The sequence below is a fragment of the Conger conger genome, chromosome 6 (genome assembly GCF_963514075.1).
Source record: "Conger conger chromosome 6, fConCon1.1, whole genome shotgun sequence".
Classification (NCBI taxonomy): Eukaryota; Metazoa; Chordata; class Actinopteri; order Anguilliformes; family Congridae; genus Conger; species Conger conger.
In genome coordinates this window covers 43459311-43474665 of record NC_083765.1, presented here as the reverse complement: position 1 = coordinate 43474665, position 15355 = coordinate 43459311, and the positions used below count along the sequence as shown (strand labels likewise).

The following is a 15355-nucleotide window of genomic DNA, read 5'->3' as shown; positions in this document are numbered from 1 at the left end:
GCTACAAGGTCATCAGTGAGAATGTGCAAACGATGCATCCATATAGGGTGACGTCAGGGAATTTGGGACACTTCAGTTTCTGAGTCTGCCATTCTGTGTCTCTATGCTTGGCTGTCCTTTCACCTTCAAGACATCAAATCTTAACACGTCAACCAGTACTAACTACAGCAATTAATATGTGGACAGTGGTGTAACCAGTACTAACTACAGCAATTAATATGTGGACAGTGGTGTATTTTTAACAAATATACTGATCAGTTCTATTCGCCAATAGAGAGGAAAATAATATTTGTTATCACAATATTTAGGTTTCTTATTGAGTTAGGACTCAAGTCAAGAAGTTATGAACGCAACATTTAGGATGTTTGACTAGAAACAAGCAGTTAATTTTGTCACAGTTTACTTTAATGTGCAGCAAGCACACAGTAGTTGTTTCTAAGTGGGTGTAGGCCATTGTCTTGTTTCCGTAGGTTCGTTGTTGTAATTAAATAGACAGATAAATACAAAGATGATGCCTGTGTTCAAAACCACGCACTGGCATAGTACTCATCCTAAATTTCAGGCTTATTTTAATTGAAATAGTAATAGTATGCTCAGTACAGGGTTTTGAACGCAACCCATGTCAACAATGTCAAATGAAAGGCAGGAATACACCCTGGACAGGTCACCCATCCATCTGAGCCAATACACCATTCATTCGCACATTCATACCTACAGCAATTAGCCTGTATAAACTGTATGTCTTTGGACTGTGAGAGGAAGCTGGAGAATCTGGATAAAACCCACATGGACAGGGGTCCCTTGGCCGGCATTCCAACTCAGTACCTTCTAGCTGTGAGGCAACAGTGCTAATCACTGCCAAAATCATACACTAGAACTGAAAATAATATAAAAACCAACTCCAGAAAGTGACATATCACTTGAAGGTCAAATACTGCATCCCAGCCATTCACTTTCAGTTAACTTAAAGAGTAAATTCAATTCATCTAGAAATCTCAGCGGTGATGTTTGTTATAGTTTGGTACAGATGTAACTGATACTGCTAGACTAATCTCTAGGTTCACATAGAGGGTGATTTTGCACAATGCTGGTCCCTTAAACGTGATCTTAAATTACTTATTTCTGGTGGTAACGAATTACACTCATAGCTTTATCAAAGGCATATATATCTCTAAATCCCATATTATAGGCTTGGGATTTCCCATTGTCCAGTACAAAGCATTAGGCATGGCCTCATGACAAACTGGATCTGCTCTTCTAACCTGACAAGAGACTTAATTATCAAAGAATCCAGAGAGGTGGGGCAAATATGAGTCTATATACAGCATGTCTGTTTGTGTTTTGATAATAATTGTCCAGTAGACCAGTAGAGCAGTAGTCACAATGCTGGGATCCCTCCTTTGGACTGGCTTCTGGCTCCTTTTTGTCCTCTTTTTCACTGTTAAAAACGGAATGAATGCAAAAAACCCCACACTGGTCCATACCATGGGCCAGTGAGACTTGCAGGGTTAAATAAAGAAGAGTAAATCATTGAGTCAGTCATTGAAAGTAGAAACATCAGGGGTGGACTTTGTTTGTTAAGCAGTGGTGCAAAGGACAGTTGAACAGAAGTCACCAGGCTCCGTGATTCTCCTCTGGATCAGCTTCAGCCTCCTTATCCTGCTCTTCAGGACTAGGAGGCCCAGAAACTTCCCCCCCCCCGGACCTCGGCCCATCCCAATATTTGGGAACCTGCTGCAGCTGAACCTGGTCAATCTTCTCAAAGATCTCAGGAAGGTATAGTAAAAACTGAAATCAAGAACCATTCTTAGAGTATGTATTTTAGAACGTTTTGTCAAAATTCTGGTGTTCTAGAAATTGCTTTCAAGTACCAGTAGTCTTCATTACATCAGCATGAGGATGTATTTAACATTTCACTGTTAACAAATGTATTAGTTGGAATAATATGTATACATTGGCAAAAATTCATAATTAGTTAACAATTAACAAATACTGTGTTTTTCCTTCAAATATGAATTGGCATTAACTAATCTAGTTGTTAACATGAAATAATGATATAAACAAAGCGGTACAGTAACTACTTCTCAGTAGTTATTTATTTAGCAATTCAATTCATAAGCTTATTGTAAAGTATTACTCAATTTAAATGGCCCATATGTAAATCGCATCTTTAGATTTTACTTTTGCCCGGCTGAAAATTTTGTATTAAACTGAGACCATTGTCGCATTATTTCCCTTATTTGCCTTATTTAGACAGCTCATCTATAATCCTATTTTGAGAAAAATATTAAAGACCATTCATTCCCTTCCAACAGTAATTGCTACTTGTGTTCTTACGAAAGAGTGAAATTAAATTCAGGCTTTGGAAACGGACTTGAAAAAAACAAAAAAACAAGGACATGACCTCTGTGTCCTCAGTGGTAGTTGTTCCTGGGAGTCCCCGACTGTATAATGCTTGGACAGAGGCAGCTCATTTAGTAACTGAACCGGTTGGCCAACATCCAATAATAGTTTAAATGCTTGTTTTCAACCAACATTTCACATACCTTTTTTTTTTTTTCAAGAAAAAGTTTATTTAAAATGTACAAAGCAAGAATTAGCCTTCCATCTCACCTTCCCAATGAACATTATTTAGTTCATTAGTTTCAGTGGGCCAATGAGGCCAATGACCATCATGCCAAATAAGCAGTTGCTATCAGAAAGGTGAGACTAACTTCCTGGTGGGAAAATGTCTATTCTCTTCATTTCCATCCTCTAAAGCTGTCGGAGCGCTATGGGAAGGTCTACAGTATCTATCTTGGGAGGAAGCCAGCTGTGGTGCTCAACGGTCTGCAGGCAATGAGGGAAGCACTGGTCACTCAATCTGTGGAGTTTGCTGGACGACCCAAAGGCCTTATGATAAATCATCTAATGCAGAATAAGGGTAATAATAGCTACTGTACACCATTCAAAATCAGACCACACTCTTCACAAATTCCTCTCTACTTGGCAGTTGAAGCCCGCATGTCTAAAGATGTAATAATCATGAGAATATTGAAACACTCAAAGTAGTACATATCCAGGCTCCTGGTCTACACAATACAAGCACCTGGGAAACTGAAGACACACCTCTTCAAGCAGCACCTCTCCCCATCCCTCCCTACCTCCCTGTGAACCTTAATTGTTGTCTCTGTGACTTGCTTTGTGTATCGGTATTTTTAGTTGGCTAGTTAAGCAGTGTTTGGATAGTTAACTTTGTTCACCTTTGCTCTGTTTCTTTGTTTCTTTGTTCTCAAAAAAAAAAAAAAAAAAAAAAAAAGGGCCCTCGTCCTTATCTTTGTTGTACCGGTAGCAATTGAAATTGTACTTCCCTCTAGGGTCTTTCAGCGAACTTATCCCTGGTTATGGGTATGCACTTTGTTGTACGTCGCTCTGGATAAGAGCGTCTGCCAAATGCCAATAATGTAATGTAATGTATTTCAACTGGCTTGAAAATAAAACAACTGTGGCGAAAGTACACTACACAAATGAAAATGAAAGCCTTAAAAAAAGTATTCTTGAGAAAATTCAGGCATCACTCAATCATTATTAACGTTGTTTTAAGAATATTGCCCCCTGTGGCCTGGATGACTAACAACTTTGAATCTCTCAGGAGTTGGCATGACTGATGGGCCAATATGGAAGGAGCACAGGAGATTTGCCCTCACAACCCTACGAAACTTTGGCATGGGGAAACAATCCATGGAGGAGAGGATTCTGGGAGAGATTTCCTACATAGCCTCACATTTGGAAAAGAATGCTGTTACACTTAAACTCTTCTACACATCTGCTTCCTTCCTTCCAAAATACACATTTACACATCTGCTTCCTTCGTGGACTTCTCTCTGTTTGTACATATGAGAGTTCAGCTGTGTGCCATGTTTTTTTAATCATAAACATATTTAGGAATGTGACTTACGAAAGGGCACTGATCTCTAATTTGCTGCCATTTCTGGAAGGTAAAGCTACAGACCCCCAGAACTTGTTCCACAAGGCCACATTCAAGATCATCTGTACTGTCCTGTTCGGGACTCGATTCAAACATGAAGATGAGTTTCTGCAGCTCAACATCCGCCATATCAGAGAAATCATCAATGGTCCCTGGGCCATGGTAAGTGCTCCAAACTCAGCCCAAACAGTAGAGAGTTGTGAACTCAATTTGATGGGAGACAATTTGACATTTTAAGTGAAAATGAGAAATGACATTTTCAAACGTAATTAATCCCTCCACTTTTTTTAAATGTAAAAATTAAAAAATTGGTTTAATTCACAGGAACAAAGAAAATAATATTTTGGCTATTCCCACTGCTAAGACAACATCTAAAATGTTGCTTCTCTGCAGGGTCTCTAGTACTATACACACATATGGATTATTCTTAATCACGTGACAATTACCTTGACGACAACGTGTTGGAGGATAAGCCATAGCAATCCATAGGAACCCATTCATTTTGGTGGTCAAACACAGGGCTTAAACTAGGCCTAGATGAAATGGTATCCATAAAAAAATATTATGATGGTGCCCAGTCAATATCAGTTTTCATATACAGTGGGCTCAAGAATTATTGGCACCCCTCACCAGCAATGCACAAACAAGGCTTAAAAAAAAAGAATAATATAATTATAGAGAAAGGTAATACACCAACATGTGCCAAATACTGTACTTTATTAATGTTTCAATGGAAACAACTAAAATCAAAACAATCATTTAATAAAAAATAAATTTAAACAAAATCAAGGTTTCAGAATTACTAGTACTTAGTGCAACCACCTCTGGCCAGGATAACAGCATGGAGTCTCTTCCTGTAATTTTTGACAAGATTAAGGAACACATTTGGAGGGATTTTGGACCATTCCTCTTTGCATATCCTTTCAAGATCCTTCACGTTCTTGGGTTTGTGCTTATCAACTGACATCTTCAACTCAGCCCACAGGTTTTCGATTGGATTGAGGTCTGGTGACTGAGATGGCCATTGCAGAACGTAGATTTTGTTGTCACGGAACCATTTCTGTGTGGATCTTGAGATGTGTTTTGGGTCATTGTCTTGTTGGAAAGTCCACCTACGACCTCTACGACTTCTGGCAGAGGGGACCAGATTTTCAGCCAAAATTGCCTGATACTTGCTGGAATTCATTATGCCATCAATCCTAACCAGTGCCCCTGGACCTCTGGAATTAAAACAGCCCCAAAACATGACTGACCCACCACCATATTTCACTGTGGGTATGAGGTGCTTCTCCTTGTATGCATCTCTGTTCCTACGCCAAACATACCAATGCTGTATCTGACCAAAACGTTCAATTTTGGTCTCATCTGACCAGATAACCTTGTTCCAGTCATAATGTAAATGACGGTTGGCAAACTCCAAGCGCTTTCTTCTGTGTCTTGTGGTCAGAAAAGGCTTTCTTCTGGCAACCCTTCCAATGAGGCTGTGGTTATGGAGGTGGCGTTTGATGGTGCTTTTTGAAACCTGGTGACCCCAAGATGCCACCAAGGCCTGCAATTCTTTCACTGTGATCCTTGGGGATTTTGTTGCTTCTCTCACCATTCTCCTCAGTATCCTGGGGGGCAAGATGCAGTTGCGTCCTCTACCCATGAGATTTTCAACAGTTCCATATCTTTTGAACTTATAATTGCTCTGACAGTGCTCAGTGGTAAATTCAATGAAAGTCTACGACCATCTGCCTCTTTTGAACTGCCAATTCTTTTGTTTTCTTAATGGTGTTGGATGACAAAGGGATATTGCATGTGTGTTACCTCATTTTTATAGCCTAGTGAAACAGTAAGTGATGTAATCACTCAATACAGTTCCTTAACACATAGATAAACTTAAATAAGTGGAATTTAATACCTGGTTAATATTCTGGTAGGTGTTATTTACAATAATCTTTAAGGGTGCCAATAATTGTGAAACATTGATTTGAAGGAAATTGATTTTTAATTAAATCAGTAAATGATTTTTGTTGGTTCCATTGAAACATTAATATAGCACAGTATTTATCACATGTTGGTATTTCGAGTTTGTCTATAAATATATTGTTTAGAATTTTTTTGAGTATTGTTTGTTCATTTTCTGTCAGGGGTGCCAATAATTTTTGAGCCCATTGTAAAGGTTGGATGTAGATTTAGACTTGTATCAAGAACAATCCACATACAGTATCAGTGGTGGCTGATGGGTTATAATAAATACATAATAAGAATGATCTGTGTGATTAATACAGTGACTTTGTTAGACCAAGGTCCCTTTACAAAAACAAAAAACAGGAAAAGGGCACCAATACTGCACCTGCAAAACATGTAATCTTCCACACTGCAGATTTATGATACTCAGGAACCTCCCCCTGCCCTTCCAGAAGGCCTTTGAGAACATCAGCATGATCAGAAAGTCACGGGCAGACCAGGTGTCCCAACACAAGGAGTCCCGGGTCACAGGAGAGCCACGGGACCTAATCGACTGCTACCTAGATGAAATGGAAACGGTACCATGGTGTCATGGTTTTCACTGCCTACTTCTGGAAATTCCAGTATTTACCTCTCTAGATCTCAAGAGGGCGTGCCGGCCAAGTTCAGCAGGAGAAATTACCTCCCGCATGTGGAATGCGGGTGTAATCATGGCCGATTGCAGTCAGCTGCGTGGGGAGCTATTTAAGTCTCTTCCTGGCACTGCTCTGCGCTTTGGTATTTCAGTTTGACATGTGCACTGAGCTGGTATAGAGGTATTGAGGCAGGCAGGCAGGCAGGCAGGCAGGCAGGCAGGCAGGCAGGCAGGCAGGCAGGCAGGCAGGCAGGCAGGCAGACAGACAGACAGACAGGCAGGCAGGCAGGCAGACAGACAGACAGGCAGGCAGGCAGGCAGGCAGGCAGAGAGTTTTTGAAAGACTGAATTGCTTTCAGCCTTGACTAGTCTATTTTTGTTTCTTGGATCTGCTTCTGTTTAGAGGAGCAAGTGGCAGAGTTCGGCACTTAAGGTTTAGCCCTTTCGAGACTGCTGGTAAAAAATCTTGTTTTGTTTTTCCTGACCATTATAGTTCAGGTCAGATTTTCGGTTGGTGTATCGCCGGGGAGTTTGGTTCCCTTTTTCTGTTATTTTCTCACAAAACTCACCCACTTCTTTGGGGATTTCGTGCTAGTTTGCACTCACGGTTTTGTTTCAGTGGGTAGTTTGCCAGGGAGTCTCTCCCGTTTTCTGTTACAGTGGGGCAAAAAAGTATTTAGTCAGCCACCAATTGTGCAAGTTCTCCCACTTAAAAAGATGAGAGGCCTGTAATTTTCATCATAGGTATACCTCAACTATGAGAGACAAAATGAGAAAAAAAAATCCCAAAAATCACATTGTCTGATTTTTTAAGAATTTATTTGCTAATTATGGTGGAAAATAAGTATTTGGTCAATAACAAAAGTTAATCTCAATACTTTGTTATATACCCTTTGTTGGCAATGACAGAGGTCAAACGTTTTCTGTAAGTCTTCACAAGGTTTTCACACACTGTTGCTGGTATTTTGGCCCATTCCTCCATGCAGATCTCCTCTAGAGCAGTGATGTTTTGGGGCTGTCGCTGGGCAACACGGAGTTTCAACTCCCTCCAAAGATTTTCTATGGGGTTGAGATCTGGAGACTGGCTAGGCCACTCCAGGACCTTGAAATGCTTCTTATGAAGCCACTCCTTCGTTTCCCGGGCGGAGCCCCAGATCGAGGGAGATTATCAGTGGTCTTGTATGTCTTCCATTTTCTAATAATTGCTCCCACAGTTGATTTCTTCACACCAAGCTGCTTACCTATTGCAGATTCAGGCTTCCCAGCAGGTGCAGGTCTACAATTTTGTTTCTGGTGTCCTTTGACAGCTCTTTGATCTTGGCCATAGTGGAGTTTGGAGTGTGACTGTTTGAGGTTGTGGACAGGTGTCTTTTATACTGATAACAAGTTCAAACAGGTGCCATTAATACAGGTAACAAGTGGAGGACAGAGGAGCCTCTTCAAGAAGAAGTTACAGGTCTGTGAGAGCCAGAAATCTTGCTTGTTTGTAGGTGACCAAATACTTATTTTACCGAGGAATTTACCAATTCATTCATTTAAAATCCTACAATGTGATTTCCTGGATTCTTTCCCCCCATTCTGTCTCTCATAGTTGACGTGTACCTATGATGACAATTACAGGCCTCTCTCATCTTTTTAAGTGGGAGAACTTGCACAATTGGTGGCTGACTAAATACTTTTTTGCCCCACTGTATATTCCTCACCTATTTTAGTGGTTATCCAACTTATCGTTGGTAACTTTGTGATCCCTTCCCGGTCGCTCTCGGTCTCCTGCCCCTGCTCCCTTACACCATAGTACATGTTTAAGCACCATGCTCGCTGTGTCCACATATAGTCCAAACCTTAATTTGCCTTGGACAGTAAACAGGGATTCTTCAACTTCTTCAACAGGTATCAGTTTTAGCACATTGTAACCTGTTCTAAATAATGACACTCAGTGATGATGTTTCATATTTACCAATGGATCTCTCTCCTTGCTGTCTTCATTGCTATCTCTGTCAGAGGGGAGATGATGGCTCCTCCTTCAGTGAAAATCAGCTGGTCTTTTATCTGCTGGACCTCTTCTTTGCTGGAACAGACACAACCTCCAACACACTCCTCACAGCCTTCCTGTACCTCATGACTCACCCAGATGTTCAGGGTGAGTTATCAATTGTGTTTCTATGGCTGCCTCAGCATGAGACTGAAATGCACACAGTTGCAACAGTCTTCAAGGTGGAGAACAGCATCTCCCAGCTCAATGATGTGTGCCATCTCTCCCTGTGGTCTCCAGAGAGGTGTCAGAAGGAGATCAATGAGGTGCTCGGGGAGAAGGAGCAGGTCTCTTTTCAGGACAGGCACAGGATGCCCTACACACAGGCCATGATCCACGAGATTCAGCGAGTCGCTGACACAGTGCCTCTCGCCCCGTTCCACGCCACCACCAAAGACACACGGCTGATGGGCTACAATATTCCCAAGGTGAGGCCACAAGGTATCCTTCACTAGACAGGATGGTAACAGAAGCACAGAACAGCCAGTAGACCAGTAGAGTCCAATAGTACTACTGCCAGCAATCTACTACAGTTACTCTTTCTATTTCATTTTTCCATATCTCCATGTCTCCTTCCCCCTCATCCCTCCATCTTGCCTTCCCTGCCTATTCCGGTTTCAGGGAACCATCATCATCCCCAACCTCTCCTCTGGACTGAGTGAGGAAAGCCAGTGGAAGTTTCCCCATGAGTTCAACCCCTCCAACTTCCTAAACGATGAGGGGGAGTTTGTGAAGCCAGAGGCCTTCATGCCCTTCTCTGCTGGTAAGAATTGAAAACTTCCCAGTGGTTTTCTTTGGGTCATTGAAATAAAAAGTGGAATACTAGTAAATTTAGTATAATCAGAATCTTCTGTATGATTGTGGTGGATTGTTGTACATGAGAATGAACCTGGGGGGGGTTACAATCACGTACTAGGCAGTGGGGTGAAGTGCTACCGACACAAAAACATAGAGAGCATCTAAAAGGCTATTCGCTCCCTGCAAATACTGCACATTTCAAATGACATTCAAAAAAGTAAAAATGCATTTAAGCTGATTCTGAATATGATCAACGTAATTGCAGGGTTATTTAGTTCTAAGTTTGAGAAGAATGCTCAAGGATGTCTAAATAAATGCAGCATAGTTATTTATATTTGCAAATATTAATAAATTGCCATTTAGTCCGCGCCGGAATGGGTGGTGTGACTGGTGATATAGCACCACCTGGGAAAAAGTTAGTGGTGCTATCATAGATATAAAGCATATTACTACTCATACTAAGATAACTGCAAGTTCAACACAATCAATAAACACAAAAACAACGTAATGTAACTGGCCAGAGACTCATAGATGTGACAAACCATGGTGGTTGCCCCGCTTAGTTACTGTGTTACTGCTGCTATGTTGTCAAGCTGTTGTCATGACTACTCCTCATTTACTATGTAGTCTACATTCAAAGCCACATAAACACAATCTAATTAAAAGCACGATAAAACGTGTTCTTTCTTTAGTTAGCTCATTTGTAATTCATAAAAAAACATTGTAATTCTTGCAATTTATCAAAAATTGGAGGTTGTGGTCATTACATTGAGACAAAGTTTCAAATGACAGCATATGTCACTTGAAGTAACTTCAATTTGCAGAACCATATATCATGTAGCTATCGTATCTTATTTCATATTGTATTGTGCACACTCTTTTTGTTGGTGTTAAAGAGCTCTATCTGCTGACTGTTCAATGTAAATTCACAATTTGGTTGAAAGGTTGGTTGGGAGAGAGAATGCACATCATTTTAGTTAGCTAGCATGGTAAAAAATAATAATAATAATAATAATAATTCTCTACTCATAGCTTCTTCATCACAAATCATTATAACTTTGAAGACTTGTATGATGACATGGGGACGACAGGTTTAAATAGCAATGATCATTTGTGAATTTGAAGAGCTTATCATGAGTTTTTCTCCAGCTGTTGAATACAAAGCAGTTCCAAAACGTGAATTTAAGTGGCGTAATGGCTTGATGTAGTTTATGGGGACATGGTCACGCTGTCAGCACCAGTAAGATTTGGGTTGTTCAGTCGTATTTTGAGAATGTCCTTATAACAGTGGGCTGTGAATTATTATTGCTGTCTCTTTTAATGAAATGTGCAATTCCATGCTGATAAAATAAGAAGTGGTGTTTTATATTGGCTGCAAATATTCACTATTGTGCACTATTGTAAAACTATTGTGCTGCGGTGGTGCAACAGGCTAAGATGCAGTAGACTTGTATTTGCAATTCGCTGCAGTTGCACACCGAGGACCTGGGTTTGATTCCCGGTCCTGCCAAAAGCCAAGGGTTAGCTGATCGCCGCACAATAAGCACCTCGGTCGCCTCGGAATCACGGTCACAAGCATGAGATGAGACGGCTCTCCTTCGGGCCACTGAGGAACAGGGTGTGGGCGGTGTATCTAACACTAACTCTAATTGGATTAGATGGGGTACAATTGGCTACCAAATTGGGAGAAAAGGGGAAAAATCTTTGTTAGTTTGGAGCTGTTCTGCAGTGCAAAACTAATATGAGATTAAAGACTGAGTTTTCTACACCCCTTTTTTAATACAGTTTTGCCATTTTAGGGGACCAAAAGTAATTGACAATTCCATTACTGCTGATCTACTCTTGCCCCCCACCTATTGCCCCCCCACCTGTCCTGCACTGTGACAGAACTGCTTTCAAATTCAAATGTTGGACATTGATATTTTTTGGTTTTGACAGTTTGACATGACACAGTGGGTGTGTGTTGCAGGGTTTCGGGTGTGTCTGGGAGAGGGTCTCGCACGCATGGAGCTCTTCCTGATTCTCGTGACGCTGCTACGTCGCTTCAAGTTCATCTGGCCTGAAGAGGCAGGGGTGCCTGACTACACCCCTGTTTTTGGTCTCATTCACTCACCCAAACCCTATAAACTGGGTGTTAGATTAAGAGGCAGTGGAGATTTAGGCGCCTAGCACCCTGTGTTTTTTGTGCTGCATTGCCAGCTTTTGTGTGTGTATGTGTGTGTGTGCCAAAGATACATTAAAATGTATTTTGATACAAAATACAAAATACAAAATACCCCCAAATGTAAATGTATCAAAAAATTTGTATTTTGGAAATACAATACAATTGTAGATATTTAACGTTAGCTAGCCAGTTAGGTATCTTCTCTCTAAGGTAAAATAGAGTGCAGCTAGCTTCTTAATTGTTTGCTAACATAGCTAGCTGGCAAGCTATGACATGTTTCGTGTTTTGCAACAAAGCTGATTACTTAGTGATAGCTACATTTTGGGAAGAGGTAAAGAGACAGCTGATGGGTTTTTTAAACTGTTTTAACACTGTAAAAATGTTTAAACAGTGCTGTGTAATGTGACATAACATAACAACATAACATAATGGTGAGAACAGGCCATTCAGCCCAGCAATGCTTGCCTTTTCCTACCCCTAAGTGCTTAGTTTGCCTAAAAGTTAAATGGTATCTAGCATCGTATCAAGCCTAGTCTTGAAAACCCCCAGTGTTTCTGCCTCCACTATATGTCCTGGCAAGCTATTTCACAAGCTATTTCACACAGTGTGAAAAAATACTTCCTAATATCTGTGAAGAATTTATCCTTTGCCAATTTCTGCCCACTCGTTCTGCTAACCAACCTCACCCAGAAGAATTGCATAGTTCACTTTGTCAAATCCACTCTCAGTCTCCTCTTACTAAATTTAATCTTAAGTCTTCTCTTATAACTTTTATCTTTTATACATGGAATCAATTTGGTTGCCGTTCTCTGAACCTTTTCCAGTGCCTCATAATCTTTCTTATAGTGTGGTCCCAAGAACTGCACACAGTGCTCTAACAAGGGTATTGTATAAGGTGAGTATAACTTCCTTAGATTTATACTCAATACTCTTGGCTATGTACCCTAGCATTTGTTGGCCTTTTTTACTGCTAATGCACATTGACCAGAACCTGAAAGGCTTTGATCAACTATGTCTTTTTCAATTTGAGCACCTACCAATTTTGTACCATCCACCATAAAATACAAAATACTTTTTGTATTTCAAATACCTATATCAGAAATGATGCAGAAACATGTGTGTACATGCATGAACTGACTAGCACTGTCTATGTTCAGCAGTCCATCCATCCATCCATTATCTTAACCCGCTTATCCTGAACAGGGTCGCAGGGGCCTGGAGCCTATCCCAGCATACATTGGGCGAAAGGCAGGAATACACACTGGGAAGGTTGCCAGTCCATCGCAGGGCACACACACCATTCACTCGCACACTCATACCTACAGGCAATTTAGACTCTCCAATCAGCCTAACTTGCATGTCTTTGGACTGTGGGAGGAAACCCACGCAAACACGAGAAGAACATGCAAACTCCACACAGAGAGGCCCTGGCCGACCGGGATTTGAACCCAGGACCTCCTTGCTATGAGGCAGCAGTGCTACCCACTGCACCATCCATGCTGCCCTGTGGCAGCAGTGCAATGCATAAAATGTAACCGCTGATCTCCTGGGATTTTCACACACAACTGTCTCTAGAGATTGCAGGGAATGGTTTAAAAAAAAAAACATCCAGTGAGCAGCAGTTTTGCGGGCAAAAACGCCTTGTTAATGAGAGAGGTCAGTGGAGAAGGGCCAGACTGGTCAAAGCTGACAGGAAGGTGACAGTAATGCAAATAACCATGCATTAAAACAGTGCTATGCAGAAGAGCATCTCGGAACACACAATGCATCAAACCTCTAAGTGCATAGGCTACAGGAGCAGAAGTCTTAATAAGTCTAATAAATGCCTAATAAAGTGCTCACATAGTGTACATAAAAACATATTCTTATATATGTGAATAAAACACATGTGAAGGTTAATTTTATTTACATTTTGCATTAAAAAATGTTTTGGTTTTCATAAAAAATAAATATATTTTCTGATCATTCATGTGTCTGGAGAAAAAGATATGCTGATGCTTTGTATTTGTAGAGATTTGGGGACACTTGAGGACATCTGAGTGCAGTTTTTGGAAGACCTGTGGAATTTGAATGCTTGTCGATATCTTTCCCAAATTTTGTATACAATTTAACATCAGGTTTCTGAGGTAGTTCTGGGTTGGTCGTTGACTTACTCATTGAGATATTCTATGCTAAACTATAAAAAACATAAGTTGTTTTGTAATTCTTTGGTATTTTAATGTATCTTTTGTACACTGTATGTACATGCTCTGACATAAATTTGAACCGTGTGTGTAGGAAATTGTTTTTGAGATATTGATATTGATATTTTTATAGGACTTGTACAAAATAGGTGGAAATTGCCCTTTAGGGGGGCAAATTGGAAAGGGATACAAATCATGAGATAATTATAATTTTGAAAGAATTTAATAAAAAGTGTTACGTGTATTAATACAGTGACATGAGCAATTTGACAAATCACATTCTCAAAGTAGTATATCTAGGCTTGGAGCACCTGGAGAAAACCCAGGGGGACAGGGTTTTCCACACAGAAAGGCATTCCAACTCACTACCTCCTATCTGTGAGGCAACAGCTCTAATCACTGCCAAAATCATGCACTAGAACTCCAGAAAGTGACATATCACTTGAAGGTCAAATATCGACTCCCAGCCATTCACTTTCAAGAGTAAATCAATTAATCTAGAAATCTCACTGTCATGATCCTGGAAGAGACCAGGCTAGGTTTTCCAGGCATTACCTTGAAAACCATTGTCGCATTCCAGCCTATTTTGGAAATTAATTTCACTTTGGCAATGATTGGCGATTAGGTAATCAATGCCCTCGTGCTGACGACGAAGGTCAGTGAAGTGCCTGGCTATTTAAGCCCTGTGTCTCTTTGAATTGGGGCTTGTTTGTCGCATTCCCCATAGCATGTTATTTTATTTTCATTCGTGCATTATGTGAGGTGTGATTGACTATTCTTAATTTCCTGTTGTGACGGAGTCTATGGGAGTTAAACACATAGCAATTCTCCGTCAACTTAGAGTAGTGAGGACAGCATATCACATCTTCATTTTCACATTTTATTTTTGGTGCGCAAATGTTAGATAAAGGACCGTGGGAAGACGGGATTCCTCTGGGAGTTTGAGACCTCGTTCGCAGCTTCCTACGGTCTAGGCGAAGTGAGAGTTTTGAGATTATTGTACCCCTTTCCCGCACGCCTGCTCTCATTGGCTGTTCGTCCACCTAGTTTATTTCTGCCTTGTGTAAAAGCTACCTTTGGGATGGAAGAAGCTTTATGCTGAGTTAATGTGGACCCAGAAGTACTGAGACCCTCTGGTATTGCAGACTGGTTCAGACTCCCTACAGTTGTGATCAAGCGTAAGGGGAAGTCAATATTCCCTTTATCTGTAGATGGAAATTATTCTTGACGTCATGTTGTGTCTTTTTCCCGTAGTGTGCGGTTTCCCAGTTTGGCAGCCATCTGACGTTTTCTTTAGTATAGCGAGGAGTTTTGTTCGGTCACTTTCTCAACGCATTTGTTTTCGTGATTGTCGGTGTTGCTGTCTGTCATTGGATATACAGCACTAAGTCGCAATTTGCCACTCTCGGAGGTAACCCCTGCGGGGTTGGGGATCTACATTGGAGTTTCCCATGGCGGATTATGTAGTTGGGTGACTTTTGTGTAAGCCTTTTAGGCCAAGGTTTGCACTTCTGATGACAACTATGTTTAGAACAGCATTTCCTGTGTATTTTGCTAGTTTCTGGATGTGATGCTCTGACTTATGGTAGAACCTATGCACTTGTAAGTCGCTTTGGATTAAAAG

The 15355-nt window shown here is 40.8% G+C and overlaps 1 protein-coding gene across 1 annotated transcript; it reads left to right on the top strand.

Moving 5' to 3' along the window:
• Window positions 1-508: 508 nt before the first annotated feature.
• LOC133131559 (cytochrome P450 2F5-like) lies at window positions 509-13711 on the top strand. The gene is made up of 10 exons (XM_061246934.1): window positions 509-542; window positions 1586-1776; window positions 2761-2923; window positions 3632-3779; window positions 3976-4136; window positions 6329-6498; window positions 8556-8694; window positions 8827-9014; window positions 9208-9349; window positions 11354-13711. Exons 1-10 carry the CDS (start codon window positions 509-511, stop codon window positions 11551-11553), a joined length of 1536 nt encoding a protein of 511 aa, XP_061102918.1. The 3' UTR covers window positions 11554-13711.
• The last annotated feature ends 1644 nt before the right edge of the window (window positions 13712-15355 follow it).

Bases quoted from the DNA above. Each gene is read 5' to 3' on its own strand.
- LOC133131559 (XM_061246934.1), top strand. From the start codon at position 509: ATGATGCCTGTGTTCAAAACCACGCACTGGCATA. The intron at 3,780-3,975 runs TGTTACACTTAA...GCCATTTCTGGA, and splicing joins TCACATTTGGAAAAGAATGC to AGGTAAAGCTACAGACCCCC. The intron at 9,350-11,353 runs GTAAGAATTGAA...TGTGTGTTGCAG, and splicing joins CTTCATGCCCTTCTCTGCTG to GGTTTCGGGTGTGTCTGGGA.